The sequence below is a fragment of the Ptychodera flava genome, chromosome 4 (genome assembly GCF_041260155.1).
Source record: "Ptychodera flava strain L36383 chromosome 4, AS_Pfla_20210202, whole genome shotgun sequence".
NCBI classification, from domain to species: Eukaryota; Metazoa; Hemichordata; class Enteropneusta; family Ptychoderidae; genus Ptychodera; species Ptychodera flava.
This window is the reverse complement of record NC_091931.1, coordinates 48,696,028-48,713,186: the sequence shown is the minus strand read 5'-3', so window position 1 is coordinate 48,713,186 and position 17,159 is coordinate 48,696,028. Positions and strand designations below refer to the sequence as shown.

The window sequence follows — 17,159 nt, the reverse complement described above, 5'->3', positions numbered from 1 at the left end:
AAACTATGACCAAAGTAAGGGTAGACTTTCATATTCTATATGTTCCGGTTGTTCGCTTCACATTCAATATTGCACTCATCGATGATATAGCTGGTGATAGCAATCCGTTTATTTTCAGCTGAGTGTGTCCTTGAGTTTATCCAGGTATTACGGGTGTTTACATACATTGAACTTTGATAATGGCGCGACTGAAATTTGTACACACCAGTGTTCAACAGATCTTTAATACACGGGTGGCGGCCATTTTGAATTTCAAATATCGACAAATGTTAGGTAATTTGTTTCTTCAGTAACTTTGCAAGGTTACCCCCTGATTTTTATTCTTGATTTGGTAATTCATTGGAAGTTTTGTTGAGGAAAGTTTGAGAAAAAGTTTATCGAGGCACATAATACCATAAAATTGAAAATTTATGACAGTTGGAGCTTGACCTCAGTCTTCCGAACTGGCTCTGTACGCTGCGATATGAACAACATTTTTGTTTACAGCCGATGTGAATTTTCCGCTACGCAATTATGTTTACTCAGTATTTTTAAAACTCTTCAACGCAATCAGTAATTTTCAGGAAAACATAACAAATTCAGCATCAAACTGTATGGTTTACTGAGTGACGAATGATATGTTACTTAGAGTAATTCTGCATGTTTTGTTAACTGATATGAACAACATTAAAATCGGTGTGATCACCATGGCTGATACAGATTACACAGTGTTTACGTAAATGTCATGGAATGACAACGTCTACTTTATTCAAATAGTTTTGAAATAGTTTCCAGTCTTCTTTCTTGTGGCTACCTTTCCTTTCCACGGCAAAAATCATAATTCAATAAGCTCCAGAAATGTTATGAGAAAAACTGTTCTATTTCCATCACGTTAATTTTCAGAGTATATTCACAGTATGTTTTCGTTGCTGTATACTTCCCTCTACATGCTCTAGGGTCAGATATATTTAGCAATCAAAAATCCCCCTTCTACACCGTCACGTCCTAGCGGTTAATATTAATTTGTAACACTTGTCCAGTAAAAGACCCAAACAACCGAAAGACAACGAATAATGCAAGGACAAGATAAATATTTGCTTAAATCTCGCCCTAGATAATTGCTTTAAGCAGTTGTGAGAACACTCAAGACCAAGGTGCAATGTAAAACGAAAGTCGAAGAAAACAGGTCATACATAAAAGTGGGTACATTCTTTGACCGCCCTATAGATAACATAGTTTCCAGCGATTGTTAGAACACTTAAACATCAACAAAGTGCATTGTAAAAGATAGACGCAGAAATCACGTCATACATAAAAATAGATTTGTTCTTTGTTGGTTGGTGTAAGACGGGCAGGGAACATGCGCAGTGTATCAAGTTATATTGAATTGGTCCTCAAACAGTAAGATTGCTTTCAGAGGTAACGCGTCATGCCTTGTTTGTGATTACTGCAGTTACTGTTTTGTCTCAAGTTGGTTCCTACAAGTCAGATGTCTGGAAACATGAATTTTGGTAACTCGAATCAAACTGGGGGACAGGTAGCTGGAAATGTGAATGTAGACGAGAACGATGTAAGTGTACATTAAGATTGTTCACAAATCGTTGCTACTGGATGAAGGTGTCAAGTACTTTGTTTGAGCGAATTTTAAATTCGTGAAGTTTTTACCCAAACAATCATATATAAAGATGAGAGGAGAAATTCAGTTTTCAAATACTAAAATCATAGAATTTCACGAACCTGAAAATTCGTGATCTGCAGCGAGTGTTGTGTTAAGGTAGTATACACCTCGAAAATGAAAGACTTAAACTTTTGCTCAATTTTCCTCCAAGAATCTTTCAACTATCCTCTTTCAAAATCGCGAATAAATATTTGGGGTCACTGTGCACATTTTGATATTAAAGAAACAAATTTCCCAAGATTTACCGACAAAATTTTCGAAAAACTATGACCATAAAAAGTTTTTTACTTACACCAAGAGCTTTAAAATGAACCCCAACAAGTGGTAGACCAGAAAAGAATTGTGAAAGTTTAGAAGTCCGAATATATGTTACCGAGGCGCATTCTACTTTAAGTTTTAAACGTCCTTACGTTTGAATTTATATTCACTGCGACAGCACCTTCTATCATTGTCACGCAATAGCGGCATATCGCAACTTCTCTGGTAAATAATAGGTATGTATCTTTCACATGCGACCTAGCAACCGACGCAACTAAAGGGCCAGTGGCAGCTCTAATTTTTCATGCTTTTTCGCTATTGTTGTCTTGTATGTCAATGTCATGTTCTTAATCTTCTCCTCTATGAATGTTTAAGTACGTATTTATTTTGTCAACGCAGCATCTAGACGTGTAGAATGCACTTGTTAAGGGCGCGGGCCCCTGTTGGTTTTTACAGGATTATTTCCCTGCCTCTTCTTCAACCCAATTTTTTACCAATTTTGATCTATAAAACTTCTGCATGTAAGCTTCTGAAACTCTGTACAGGCCTCAGGGCCTATAAGAACTCGTTGACCTAACTTTGACATTACATCTGGTCATGTGTCGCCATACTTGATTTTCTGAAAGTGTTAAAAATGGGTCAATTAGCTCGACGTTCGGTATGTGTCATACAGATCCTATGACATTCAGTGTTTGCCCATAAAATCGCGAGCGGGTACATGCATTTGACAGCCATTTTGGATTTCTTGAAAATATCAATCTAGGACAATCTTCTCAAGATATGGCAGGCCATTGAAGCTGAAATTACGCTCATCATTAATATGAGTACTTTCAAGAATAGTAAAAGCCTTTCAATTGATCACCCGGTTGTGGAGCGGCAACTTATGATGGAGGGCACCGAAGAAAACTTTTCTATTTGACCAGTTCTGCGTCGTTGAAACATACCTAATGAAAGAATAGATCGGTTTTGCATCTTTCCTCACAATGTTAACTTCCTTGTCCTTTATGTAACCCTGCAGCTTATTTTATCAATCATTATTACAAACATCGTTGAGAATTAACTTGAAAAACCGATGAATTGAAGTCCGGACGTCGACGGTGACAAATCCGATAGGTTGTGTATGAAAGTGAAGAAAAGTATACAATTTGTCTAGTTCTTAAGACAAACGAACAATATCAGGGTAAAGTAAATATTTGTTTAATCTTTGAGATGATTTTACCTTAGCCACGGTCCATCCGGGTCTCCACAAACTCAGTCACTACAGCTATGACAACACTCGAGTAGTATTAGGGTGCAGTATAAAAGTGAAAGAGGCAGAAATCGCGTCAGAGATAAATATAGATACATTCTTTGCTTTTGTATTTGCATGCGGGTACACGAAGTGCGCGTGTCAGTATCATGGGTATCGATCGATTTCGTCCATGAACTGTTGAATTGCTCCTGTGGGTAACGCGGCATACCTGGTTTTGAGATTGGTATGCGACAGCAACACGTCTGTTATTGCCTCACGATAGCAGAATGTCGACACCTGACTGTTAATCGATATATTATATATATATATATATATATATATATATATATATATATATATATATATATATATATATATATATATATATATATATATATATATTATAGCAACCGATGCAGCTGGTCTGTGGGTTACTGGAGTAATTGCATGAAATTTTACAGAAATCACACCTCGTCATAGCACGTTAAAATCAAATACGAAAGCAAATGCATCACTTTTTGTGATTATCGGCGATGTTTTATCTTTATCGAGCACAAAGGGGAAATAGCAACCTACTTGAAATGACCTGTAATGTTTAAGCATTAGCTTAGATTTTTGTGTAGAGGCTTAAATTCCATCAAAAGTTATCAAAAGTTATCAGACAAGTACTTTCTCAAAGAACGCGTCTTTAAACAGTTTCAATTTATTTTTTACATCTAAAAATTGAATCATGACCGAAATAACTCGGCGAAAACTAAGTGAACGAAATTCAAAATGCATGAGCGGGTATTGGCATAAAATCTCTCTTTCTACTAGCTATGTTTCGAAAACAGCTGATCGAGTTCGCATTAAGTGTGATACTTTTATAACTGAAAATCATTGTCACATGATATCGTCGACTCATGCATACATTTGGTTAATAATACTTTTAGAAACTACCTTCTTTATCAGTCAGCTTCTAAAATTTGTTATTCATATTACATGTATCACAAATAAAAAAGTTGCCGTTTATCGTATATCAATATGAGGGAGGAGCTAAATCGAAAGTTAGTTTTGTAGTACATATATTTCGTTCTGTTTCGAACCAGTGTCAATACAAGCATAAAAAACGTCTCAGCTAAATTTATCTAAGCATCTATCGCTTTTCTTGGAAACCGACAAAATAATACGAAAATGTCTTACCGAAATATTGTTCCGTCAGTTTAAATTATAAGAGGTTTTCAGACATAACAAAAACAGGGTTGATGTGGAGCGTCTCGGAAGCTTTCAGCCAATTGGTTGGATGAAACTCGTTATTCTCACTGAATTATTTACAAAAAAAAAAGCCAATAAGGCAGAGAATTGTGCTAGTTTCAGGCAGAGAACTCCTTAAGGAGCTGTAAATAAGTACAATTTACCAGTCAGAAATAAACTTCCGAGACGTTGCCAGCAAAAATATACTGAAAATTAATGTTCATCATAAAGGGTGCTTTCGAATGAATGTAGAGTTCTGAAGTTCATCAAAATCTCCCATCATGTAATATTACGTAAGGCTACCGTATGTTTAAAAATGAGGCAACTTTTTTTGGGTTATCAACTCAAAAACATTTGGAGAGGATTTCAATAGTTTTCTTAAATAAAATATGCCATCATTCAGGCGTGAGTCAATTTGGGTTACGGTTATCAATTTTGCGAGATACTAAAAGGAAAACCTCAAAATGTCGAAGTTATTTTGTATTTATTTTAAAAAAGACATCATTTTGTATGTGTTACCATGTAGTTGTTTGGTGCATTCTGATACGCATCAGCGAGGGCGGCCTCAATTTTGTTTGTTTCTTTGATTGATTGAACATTTTAAAAAACATATACAAAGAAGTAAATCAACAAAGACGAAAGTGCTGGGATAAAACAGAAAAGCTAAAAACATGAACCATTTTAAACCATTCTGTTATTGCAAGGCAAAAAAAGGTGAGAAATAAGTAATTTGTTGATGTTGATGCGATTTTGCCAGAATATGTTTCATTTGTGACATCCAGCAAAGAATCAAAACATTAAATGCGAACTTTCAGATGTCGGGACTTCGAGAAAAATCATCTTACATAAGGACTCGGACGTAATTGATAGGGGAGGGCTGGTGCAATCTTGGGTTGGTCACTCTATTTCATGCATGAAGGGTTTGGGGAGGACTTTTACAATGTATGCAAGCATTTAGGAGAGGGCTACTATATATACTTAGTACAACGATTCTAAGATGAACTATGACACAAATGTCCAAAATAAGCATATATAAAATCAGAAATTTTCTCGGTCTTTGCGTTGAACCTTTGGCCGGTACATGTTTAAAAGTAAGTATGATGTCACTAAACGACACCTTTCAATAGCTATACTGAGTACAAAGATAGGAACTGCGCGCTAAGTAAAGAAGAAATGAATCTGTATTTTGAGATCATCAAATGATAATTGCCTCTTGCTATAGTAATTGCAATCTATATTGAAATTAAGGAATGAACTGCTCCGCCATGGAAGTAATTCTTAAAATAGAAGAAAAACTGCAGAACAAAAATTGCAGCAATAACAAAATTGCATCGATGTCAATTTTTGAAGCAAAATATTAAAAGGGTCGGCCGATATGTAAATTTGGAAAGATACACATGTTTTGCAAAACTATCGTTCGTTAAATTTTTGAAAACAAAAAAAAATGTACATTCAATCCTCCTGGTAATCCCATGCAAAGATCAATGGTGCATCCCTATTCGGTTTGTCTATTATTGTATCAATAATAACCCATTTTGTTTTTTCGGCGCACGTTGTTTACCTAACCATAAGTATGGGAGTTTTCATAAAGTTCATTGCAATATTTCGACTGATTTGTTACGTTCTACCTGGAAATAGTACACGTTTATAATTTACTTCAATTTCAAACGTGCACCTTTGAAGCACAATATGAACTAAGATGAATTGTACGGGCCCCTTTATTGTTCCTCGTTTATTGAATACTGAAAATAATATGTGACATTTTGAGCTTGGCCCCAGTCTTCCGAACTCGTGTCTGTACGCTGAGATCTAAACAAACAAAATTCTCACAGCCGATGTCAGTTTTTCAAATAGCTATGTAATTATGTTTTCTCGCTATTTTGAAAACTTTTCAATGTGACCATTGATGTTTCGGAATGGCAAACGAACTCAGCACGAAACAGTAGTGTTTACAGTATGATGCATGAAGTTTATTTCATACACTTGTAATTCTGATGTTTTGAAATGCTTTTCAATCTTCTTTGTTTATTCAATACACTGCAAAATCATTATTCAATAACTTCAAGAAATTTGTTGTCAGTATACGTAAAACCTATTCTATTTCTATTACCTTACTTTCAGCGTATTTTCACAATGTGTTTTCGTGGTTGTATACTTCCCTGTTATGTAGGATCAGATATATTTAGCGAACACAAAGTTCTCTTCTACGCCGTCAGGTCTTACCTATCGCAGAAATTAACCGGTCGGTAATTCTTGTCTAGTGGCAACAAAAAAGTACCAATTAACCGTACGACAAAGAATAGTGCCATCAGGACCAAGTTAAGATTTGTTTATTCTTTGACCGCCGTATGGCATTGTCTTGGGCAGTTGTTGTGCATCGTCGTGTATAGTGAAATGTAAAACGAAAGACGCAGAAATCGCGTCACTCTTAAATATAGACACGCTCTTTGTTAGCGGACGTCAAGACGAACAGGGAACATGCGCAGGAAAGTTAATACATCATGTGGTATTGCATTTGTCCACTAACAATAAGATTAGGCCATATAAAGAAACTTCTTCGTTTGCCGTACTTGGATTTTTGAAAAACCTACCAGCCAGCAAGGAAAAAAAACAAACACAGACAAAAAACTCAAGTGTTTAAACATAAGCTCAATTTTTATTTGGTTTCCTTTGAGAAAAAATTTATGTTTATTTGTAACAGTGTTAACAGTGTTTTCTTAATTTTCTCTGAAAACCTACCAGCACGCGGACGGTAAACAAAGAATTTTATTTAAAGCGCCTTACTTTGCGAGGTAACACGGTAATATACTTTGTTTGTGATCATTATTTTGTCTCGAGTCCAATCATATACAGAGGTACTCAGATGGCTGCAGCTGCGAGAGTGGATACGGATGAGAATTCTGTAAGTGCACATTTTCACTTTATACAGAAGGTTGGTGACAATTGACAACTTTGTTTTGCGACACTTTCGTTTTCACCCCAAAGAAATGATACAAATGCAATGCGAAGAGACATCCAGCTTTCAGTTACTTTTGTCGTTTAAATGTGACCAAAGTTGACAATCACGATCTGAAGCAACTAAGCAAAGAGGTTGTTCAGAGTTTTAATGTCCCTACGTTTGAATTTGCATTCCCGGAGACACTTCTACCTTCGTCTCGCGATAACAGAATGTGTATGTGCCACTGGTAATCCGTAAATATTTGCAATTCATAAACAAGTGACCTAACAACCGGCACACCTTCAGAATCCCAGCACGAAAATATGTTTAGCAGAATTCATACTAATATCTTAGATAACCTCCAGAGCAAATTTTAAATACTATCAGGCCAACAGTGTTTTTCTGTACCAAAATGTATAGTGAACGATTGAAGTAATACAAACATCCACATTCCGTTATAATGTCAGCTAAATTGAATAAGGTCGTTCCCAGGGTAAAAAAGCTAATTTTTAAATCTACCAGGCATATGTACTGTTCATTAGAAGTTCATGTGACAAAACGAGGAAGTTCCAAAGTGGAAAGTATGCAATTTTCATCACAATTTAGACAACTCTACATCGGAAAGTCTGAAATACAGGGTGTCAGACAAAATGTTCCTCTAACAAATCTACTTCTGGAAGTTCACACGAGAGTCGTACGCAATTTTGAACATATCAGCGCAACATAGTAGGAAAGTGCTGATGTATCAAAATGAAATAAATGGCTCTTTATCGTATAAAAGGAAGCAAAGGTTGACAGGCGGCCACCTACAGAGGAGGACACTGACAAATTGTTCGTCATGTTGAAATACATGCCAAATGAAAGAATGGGTCGACGATGTAGGTATCGCAAGATCGTCTGTACATGGTCCTTTGTTAAACCCCGCCCTGCGGCTTGTTTTGCAAATCCACGTAAACATTACAACTTCACACAACTTGAAAAGCCAATGGCGTCTGGATGTCCAACAAATAAGATCAAGTTAATATATTATGGGGACCATTCTAAATGATGGTGCATGAATCAAAATAGACAATTGGACTAATTGTTCCGACAATATCGAAATATTATAATCTTTGGGCACCCTTCATGATATTACTTCGGCGCACCTATCGCAGCCATGGAAACACTCAAATAGTATCAAGGTGCAGTATCAAATGAAAGAGGCAGAAATCACGTCAGCTGTAAATATAGATAACTACATTCTTAACTGGCTTATAAGCAGACGGTGCCGGACATGCGCAGGTCAGTGTCGCGTGATATTGAATTCGTCCATAAACAGCTGAATCGCTCTTACTTGTAATGGGGCATGTAACCTCCACAAATGTAATAATCTCCACAAATGTAATATCAACCACAATTGTAATAAAATGCACCCATAAATGTAATATCGCTCACAAATGTAACAAAAATCAACCTTAAATATAATAAAAACACCATCCACAAATGTAATAAATGGTAACCATAAATGTAACAAAAAAATCACCCATTAATGTAATACTTGTCAACCATAAATGTAATAAATCTATTTTGTCGTTGCAATTGAGGGATTAGCCCTTAAATATTTATCTATGTAATAAGGAAAGCAACTCCACACATTATTCATTTCTTAATTGTTTGCGTTTAGTGTGTTTTGCATATTTGAAAGTGTATTTTACGTTTCCCTGTTTTGTGTACAGAACTGATTGGTCATGGCGAGACACAGCTGTAATCTGAATGTCAGTGCAGTCTCTACTCAACTGACTCCAGAGTGGGGAAGACTGTATAACACTACGATCCTTTAACGCCGGTTTTTCGAAAATTGCCGTACTTTCTTAATCAATTGCCTCAAATTCGTCTTCAGTGGATAAATTGTGTGGAATAATCGATAGATAGTCTGTATTCCTATGTTTTTCCACTTGAAGTTTGTTCCTTCACTAGGGATGCCAGGATGTCTAATTTTGTTCTACTGTGTTCAAGGTAGTGTTCGTATTGTTTTTTAATAGATTGAAATATATGTTCTCGTCAACATGTTTTGTGTCGTAAGTTTCTGTTATAAGGTTTTATATTTCTCTGTTATTTGTTCTGAGTCATCTGTCATAAACTTTGCAATTGTGTGGGATCACTGGTTGACGAGTTATTTTGACGCTTCCTTATTATGTAATTATCAGTGTCTAGAACTGCTGTTCCACTTCCATTTTCTAACGGTTTGATCAGTACCTCGCCGTTTTCTGATAGCGTTCTCAAAGTATTCTATTCTGTGTTTCGAAAACGAAACCTAGTTTCAGGAAAGTATGCAATAACATTACACTAGTCTTATTAAAGTTATTATTTACTCAGGGCATTGATAAACAAATGATCACATACGGAAGTTCAAGTTTATTACATTTATGGTTGAGTTTTATTACATTTATGGTTAATTTGTTTATTACATTTGTGGTTGCGGGTTGTTACATTTATGGTTGACTATTTTATTACATTTGTGGTTGATTTTATTACAATTGTGGTTGATATTACATTTGTGGAGATTATTACATTTGTGGAGGTTACAGGGCATACCTGACTTGTGGTTATATTTAGTCTGAAATTCAATCATACTGATTGCTGAAAACGTGAATTTGAATGAGAACGATGTAGGTCTATACAATTCTTAAGGATATTTGTTTTGCAAAGATCTCTAATTCGCTAGTTTGATAAAACAGTCCCGGAAAATCCAAAGAGAAATTTAGCTTGTCATTACGTACGTCGTTTGGATGTGGCAAAAACTAAAAATCCATGACTAGTGGCGACTAAACAAAGACTTGTTGAATAGAGATTTAAATATTCCTACTTTAATTATGAATTTAAGCAAAACAATGACTTGCATCACTGCATAAGCAACAGGACTATCGTTGCCAAGCGATAGTGCAACGTCAACAGGCGACCCAGAAAACCTCGGCTGACATTGTATGCAACATAAGAAGGAAATTAATCTAACATAGTCTGGTGTCGAATAATTCGTATAAAACGATTCTCATTTAACAGAAATACTAGGAGTTGACCATTTATGAAATTTACAAAACCGAATCCTGTCAGAACATGGAAATAAAATTTCAGGACGAATTTATCATCTATTGTTTTTAGTGTAGACGATTTAGGAATAGGACTTTGTACATCAAGTAAAATTATGTGAAAAGTGATCATTCAAAGTAGACCTTCAGGTCTGTCATTTTGCAAAACAATAAACTTTGACCAAAAATTATCAGAAAAGCCTTAAAAGCGATACTGCGCCCTTGTTAAATCTGATAGAGGTTAACTCTAGAAACCAGGAGTCAATGTCGAAAGCTAGTTGACAACCTGATTCTGAGATGAAATTTGTCTTACATGAAGAGAGAGAAAAGTCAGTGAGTTTTAACATGTAATTTTTAGCAATATTCATACCAATATCATGCAGCATATAATGCATATATTCATGTTCATGCATACAACGAAAAAGCTATCAGGCATGATAGTATATTTCTTTAGCAGTGGTTAGGGTACCGAACTCATTATCAGAGGATGGTGAGTTCGAGACCCCGTAGGTCCAGAGTAACGGACTCACTGATTTGTGACTCACTGTCAAAGGACAGTGAGTTTGATCGAGACTCCAGCACGGTGTTGTGCCCTTTGAGCATGGCACTTTACTCTTCATTTCTCCATGGGGTAGTGGGCTATGGGCACTTCATCCTGTAATTGGGTTCGCCTGGTGGATGATTTATAAATAAAAATATAAGAAAAAATGAGTTTATGTGTTTCATTATAACAAAAGTACCCCTAATACCCCTCTCAATACAGTTTGAAAGCTGTTGAGAAAAATAATATTTTACATGATTATATTAAATATGAACCTATTCTATTAAATGAATGTTGCTAACTGTTCTTCACAGACGTGCACTGTTAGACGTGGAAGAGATTGGAATGGAAGAATTGAGACAATAAAGATTTCAGAAATGACGCCTTTGCGAGTTAAGCAGGTGTTTGGGTTGACTAATGAGCCGAGGGAACTCGAATGTTGGTTAGAGGACAACAACACCGAGAAATTACGCCCTTTGTTTCTAAGTAAAGGACGATACGAGGAGAAACTCCCGTTCCCGGCCAGACACAAAAATGATCTATACAGTGGCCTTGAACGTGGTATGCTTGTCACGATACCAAAAGAACAAGAAACTGAACACGTGGAATCAACTGAACAAGAAACAGAAGATAGCGTGGAACCAACTAAACACGAAAAAAAGGAAATTAGTTCAAGTGAAGGACAGGGGTGAGAACAAAAACGGTTATTATATTGATCGAGTATTATATCAGTTTCCGACGACTAAGCCTTAACTTTTAGACATTTTCGCAAGTTTCGACAAGAGAAATAGATTTCCACCAAGTTTGCAACTGAAACTGGGATCAAGAATAAATTCTTTACAAATTTGCGTCATAGCTATATTCATTGAAGCTTCCTAGTGTCTCGCTCGATGAAATTCAATTGGTATAAGACATAGACTGCGTTTCTTTATACCAAATGATCATGGGAATATTTTATTCTACAGCAGTATTCAAAGTACATTTGATTATTTTTTGGTTTGTGTTTGGAAAAGTGAGGAAACCAAAAACTGCAGAAACGTTTAGTCTTACGAAGAAAGCTTTGCGTATATTCTTTTAGCTGCACTACTATTTTGCTTCAGTCGACTAGAGGTATAACGTAATTTGTGGAGCATACAAGAAGTCACGAAATCTCAAACAAATTTTTCACTTGTATTATTTCGTACACCACATAAAACAATACAATTATAAGAGTATCAAACAAAAGTTACATGGCAAGATATATATATATATATATATATATATATATATATATATATATATATATATATATATATATCTTTGTTAGAATTGGATTTCATGTTTATATCAGTTACTGATGATGACATTGATTAAAAGAATGTACACTACAGAGGGATTAATTATATATTTTTATTTGACTTTATGGTCTATTTTAAAGTATTCAATTTGTCAAAGTATAAAGACTAAAACTTAGACTCTATCCCCGTAACATATGCATTCCAATAGTTACAATACTTTTTATTTGTGTTATATTGTTCTAGGAAGAACATGAACTGGGTTGTCGGTGGTGCAATTATCGTAGGAGGCGTAATAATAGGAACCGTAGGCCTACATTATCTTTTAAAGACAAGGTGATAAAATGTTTTAGATAGTCGTAAGGAAGAAGAAAGAGGACGAGTGAGTGAATTATATCGAGATTTTTGGCCTTGTAATTATCATGTCAGTTCGCATTTTAATCTCAAATGTATAACCGAATTTTTCAACAAACACATTGTTGTAGCCATTTGTTTTTTTGACATCAATTATTGTTCATCATTTTAGCTCACATTTTGTATATGTATATATACCAAAGAAAAGCTTATATGGTAGGTCGGCGGCGTTTGTGTGTATGTAAGTATGTATGAATGTATGTATATACATATGCACATATGAATGTATGTATATACATATGCACATATGTATGTATGTATGTATGTATGTATGTATGTATGTATGTATGTATGTATGTATGTATGTATGTATGTATGTATGTACATATGTATGTATGTATGTATGTATGTATGTATGTATGTATGTATGTATGTATGTATGTATGTATGTATGTATGTATGTATGTATATACATATGCATGTACGTATGTATGGATGTTCGTCCACATCAAAAACTCCCAAATGGCAGCACCTACCGTCTTAGTATTTAGTGAACAGGAGCACCAATGGAAAGAGATGTGAATTTGTTCAAATGAACATGTCAGTGTCATATATACGCAAATGAGGTAAAAAGGGAAAATCCTGCAAATTGCTAAAACTCTGTAACCACAGGCGTGGTTTGGTTGAAATTTGGTATGCACGTTATGATGACTTTAGCTAGCTTTGTTCAAATTGTGGTGAAATTTCGATAGTTGTATTTTTGGGGGCAAATTTTTCGTGTTATTGGTCAAAAAATCTTCTCTGAAAGCGCTCCTCCCATTGACTTGAAACTTGGTATGCATGATCCTAGAGTTGGCTTCTGTTGGACCTATACAAATTGTCGTGAATTTTCATATTTCTGTTTTTTGGGGGATTTTTCCCCATTTTTAGTTAAAAAATTATTTTCTCCTAAAGTTCACATTTGATTGCTTTGAAACTTAATAATCTTGATCCTATGGTTGTCTTCTGTCAGATTTGTTAAAATTGTGGTGAAATCCTCATATTTGTATTTTTGGGAAACTTTTCGCATTTTTTGGTCAAAACATCATTTTCTCTGAACTAACTGTTCTGATTGCTTTGAAACTTGGTATGCATGTACCTAGAGGCAACCTTAGTAGAGTGCCTTCAAATTGTGGTGAAATTTTCATATTTGTATTTTTGGGGCAATTTTCCAATTTTTGGTCAAAAAATCATTTTATCCGATTGCTTTGAAACTTGGTACGCATGTTTCCAGGGGTAACCTAGTTAAAGGCGCCCTTCTCAATCCCTGGTTCTCGCATTAGCAAATGTGTCAACAGCCCATTAACAGTCTGTCATTCTTTTGTTTTCCATTGAATATTTTTATCAAGGATATAATATTTATACTAGATAAATCTGATAATTGAAGGGGGGCTTTAAGTATACTCACTCTAGCCTGCCACATTGAACCAAGTGTGAGCCAAGTGTCATTGACGCCATGTTTTTGTGTAGTATTTTGTTGTGGTTGATATCTTATTAAATGTATGTGCATTATGGTTGAAATGCATTCTGCTTAAACAATATTATATTACCATGCCCTGCCCGTCGCATTTTGATTGGTCGAGCTGAACAACGTGACTGACCACAAATACACAGTAATGGTTTGTTTGCATGCCTATGAATATGAATAATAAGATTAACAACTCAAAGTATCGTAACTTTACAACTCAAGCGTAAATCATAGTCAATCACAAAATAAAATGGAGCACTTGTAGGTCAAGTTGAGATACTTTTTTCTGAAAACATCTCAGGATTTGCCAATTTTTTTACAGCGCGCGTGACAGTGCGTCGCGTATTGCTCAGTTTCTGGGGCCCAGTTGTCGTTCGCTCCTGAAATTTTCGGAAATTTTGACGGTTTTCTGGGGTTCTCTGATAATATAATGGAAATAACAGACTCCGCTCTGACCATTAACGTTTATTTGAGGGCGCGGGCTCGAGAAAAGCCAAATTAACGGGCTCAGCAAGCCTCGCCCGTTAATTTTTGGCTTTCCTCTCGCCCTTGCCCACAAATAAACGTTAATGGTCAGCGCGTTGCCCATTATTTCTATATTGTCTGCATTAATTATAAGTGTGAAATGTCTTTTGAAGTACATCCGTTGGCTTTAACGAAATCCAGTATACTTTGAAAATATCCTCAATTTATTTTATCTTTCTTGTGTGTTTACCTTATTTTACACAAAATATATGCCTTTGCAGTGTCAATGTGATGGCCTTTTGTTATTTGCCAGTTTAATTTCACTTTCATTCAAATCCACATTGTCAAAATATCATGCTGTTGTCGCATGTTTACTCAGAAACATAACGAAATTCTGTATAATTTGTGCTAATGAATACTTTGGGCCCGAAGTTTAGCTTATTACACTAATTTAAGTGTCGGTTTAACAAAGTACACTAGCAAATGCAAAATGTCTTTCACTGATACAATATCATTGTCTCATCAAATAAATAGCAAGTTTTGTCAACTTTGATCAAGTCAATTGAGATTTATATCTATAATTAGGAAAGTTCGTCAAATATGCAGATTTATTATTAGCTGTTGTCGAAACGCTAAACAACTATCATTTATGTTATATAATAGTACCTTTAGTGTACATACCATGCAGGTTTTGTAAACTTTAATCAAGTCAGTCTAGATAAATATTCTTAATAATGAAAGTAAGTTAAAGACATTTCAATTAGCAATTAGCTGAAGTAAAGATGCTCAATGACTTTCAATGTAAAATCACAGTAGTTTCGAAAACGTTGACCAATTCAATCAAGATATATACTATGGCATGGCTAATTATGAAAGTTCATCAAAATTTGCAAATGATGATTAACTTTTTTGTCACCCTTTATATCTCTCAGGGTTGACATATCATATTGTGCATGAAATGCGTCGTAAATCCCATCCAGTTTTGTGCATCTGTTCTCAACGTATATCTTTTTTTTCTTAAATCATTAACTATGCAAATAAGTAGAAAATATGCAAGCTGCGCCCACCAAAATCTGATTTAATAATTTCTTGCCATCTGTAACTCATCAAGGAGATGTTCATGAAGTTAATTGCAAGCATAAAAATGACTGCAATAATTAATGAGTGCTTTGAATCTTTGTATTTCAGATAAGGAAGCCAGTTAGTACATAAATAGATAGGTTTGCATCAATGGCTCAGTGTTTTATCGTTTTAATTTACTTATTTGCAAATCAACTATTCCAGCATAGCAGTTATCAGCAGACATACAACTGCAATATATGGCAAAAATCATATTTGTATAAAACCAACCTTTTGCCTCATTACTATAGATGTAGCAGTTTTGAAGCTAATTTATATGTCGAGCACATTCAAATAAATCTAAAGATTTTCATCAGCTTTGTACATTAACTATCAGTATGGAGTTTCTATAACACAAGCAGTCAATGTTTTTCAGCCTATTGAGCTTTTGATCTGTCATGGAGGACTATCTTTATTAGAATGACAAAAAGAAATGAATAATTTATAGTTGACCACTAGATGGCAGAGTGATCAAGTCTGTTTATTTGTGGAGTGTGAAGTCTAATGTTAATGGCTTCTCATAGCAAATCAAAAGGTGGATGCTTGAACATACTTGAAGTGTTTGGATGCATTTTAAAAAATCTGAAAACCAAAAATTAGTGTATGTTTTAAATCTGTTGAATGGTATCTATTGTACGGAAAATTCAAGTGATCTGCTACTTTGTGCTCATAAAGTAAATTGGCAAAATAGTTACTGACAACGAATCCATTGGATCCATCTTCTCTGTGCATGAATTCATTTGACTGTAACAATTGTAAAATCTACAATTTATGTATATCTTCATATGGGTAGTATTGTTTTTATTGTGTATTACGTATGTAAATGGTCACTTCCTTTCATATCTACTCCTGTACTTAAGATGACTAATGGAGTTGCATGTCCACTTTTACCTTTACAGATGTACAATAGGCTCAGCCTTATTATGAAATAAATGGAATTACATAAAAAGTAAAGGAGCAATCATACGTGATAAGATATTGAAAGTAGTTGGAATGAGAATACCGGTTTCGGTTTTCATTTCTACAGGCGTGACATGTGTATTCAACTGTTTTTGCTCTCGCAGGAACTTCTGAATTTTGTCCAAGTCCAAATTTCAATGTTTTTAAAATTTTTCCTGTCGCTTTGATTTTAAGCTATATATATATATACTGGTATATATATACACACACACACACACACAAACACAACAAACTGAGCTTATCTGATAGGCAGAAAGTCTAATGTCTATGTGTTATGCAGTAGTCAGTCCACTGCATCCAACTGCTGCATATATGCCTTTCATATTTAGTGTTGATGTGCATCGTGGATTGAAGAGCTACCACTTCAAACGCAAATGAAGTTGAAAATTTGTACATCACCAAAAAAAAGCTACAAATAAGAAACTATAGATCAGATTTTGATTTTAATAGTTATCCTTGCTAGAGTTATGAATATTTTGTTGTTTTATATAACATCCATCTGACAAATAAAGGCCTATATAACTCCCGAGTTGAACCATGCTCTGTGGTGCTTTTAG

At 35.0% G+C, this 17,159-nt stretch overlaps 1 protein-coding gene across 2 annotated transcripts; it reads left to right on the top strand.

Annotated features, from left to right (window-relative positions):
• Positions 1 to 1,387: 1,387 nt before the first annotated feature.
• LOC139132043 (uncharacterized) lies at positions 1,388 to 17,159 on the top strand. 2 transcript variants are annotated; one of them, XM_070698424.1, is made up of 4 exons: positions 1,388 to 1,549; positions 11,238 to 11,611; positions 12,444 to 12,583; positions 16,005 to 17,156. In XM_070698424.1, the coding sequence occupies exons 1-3, from the start codon at positions 1,469 to 1,471 to the stop codon at positions 12,535 to 12,537; spliced, it is 549 nt and encodes a 182-aa protein (XP_070554525.1). In that variant the 5' UTR covers positions 1,388 to 1,468; the 3' UTR covers positions 12,538 to 12,583; positions 16,005 to 17,156. The 2 variants fall into 2 exon arrangements, with proteins under 2 accessions (XP_070554525.1, XP_070554526.1); XM_070698425.1 differs by lacking the exon at positions 1,388 to 1,549 and adding an exon at positions 7,226 to 7,281 and having other exon boundaries at positions 12,444 to 17,159.

Coding starts and splice junctions, on each gene's coding strand:
- LOC139132043 (XM_070698424.1), top strand. CDS start 1,469: ATGTCTGGAAACATGAATTTTGGTAACTCGAATCAAACTGGGGGACAG. Junction 1,550..11,237: donor TGAATGTAGACGAGAACGAT/GTAAGTGTACAT, acceptor TGTTCTTCACAG/ACGTGCACTGTTAGACGTGG. Junction 11,612..12,443: donor AGTTCAAGTGAAGGACAGGG/GTGAGAACAAAA, acceptor ATATTGTTCTAG/GAAGAACATGAACTGGGTTG.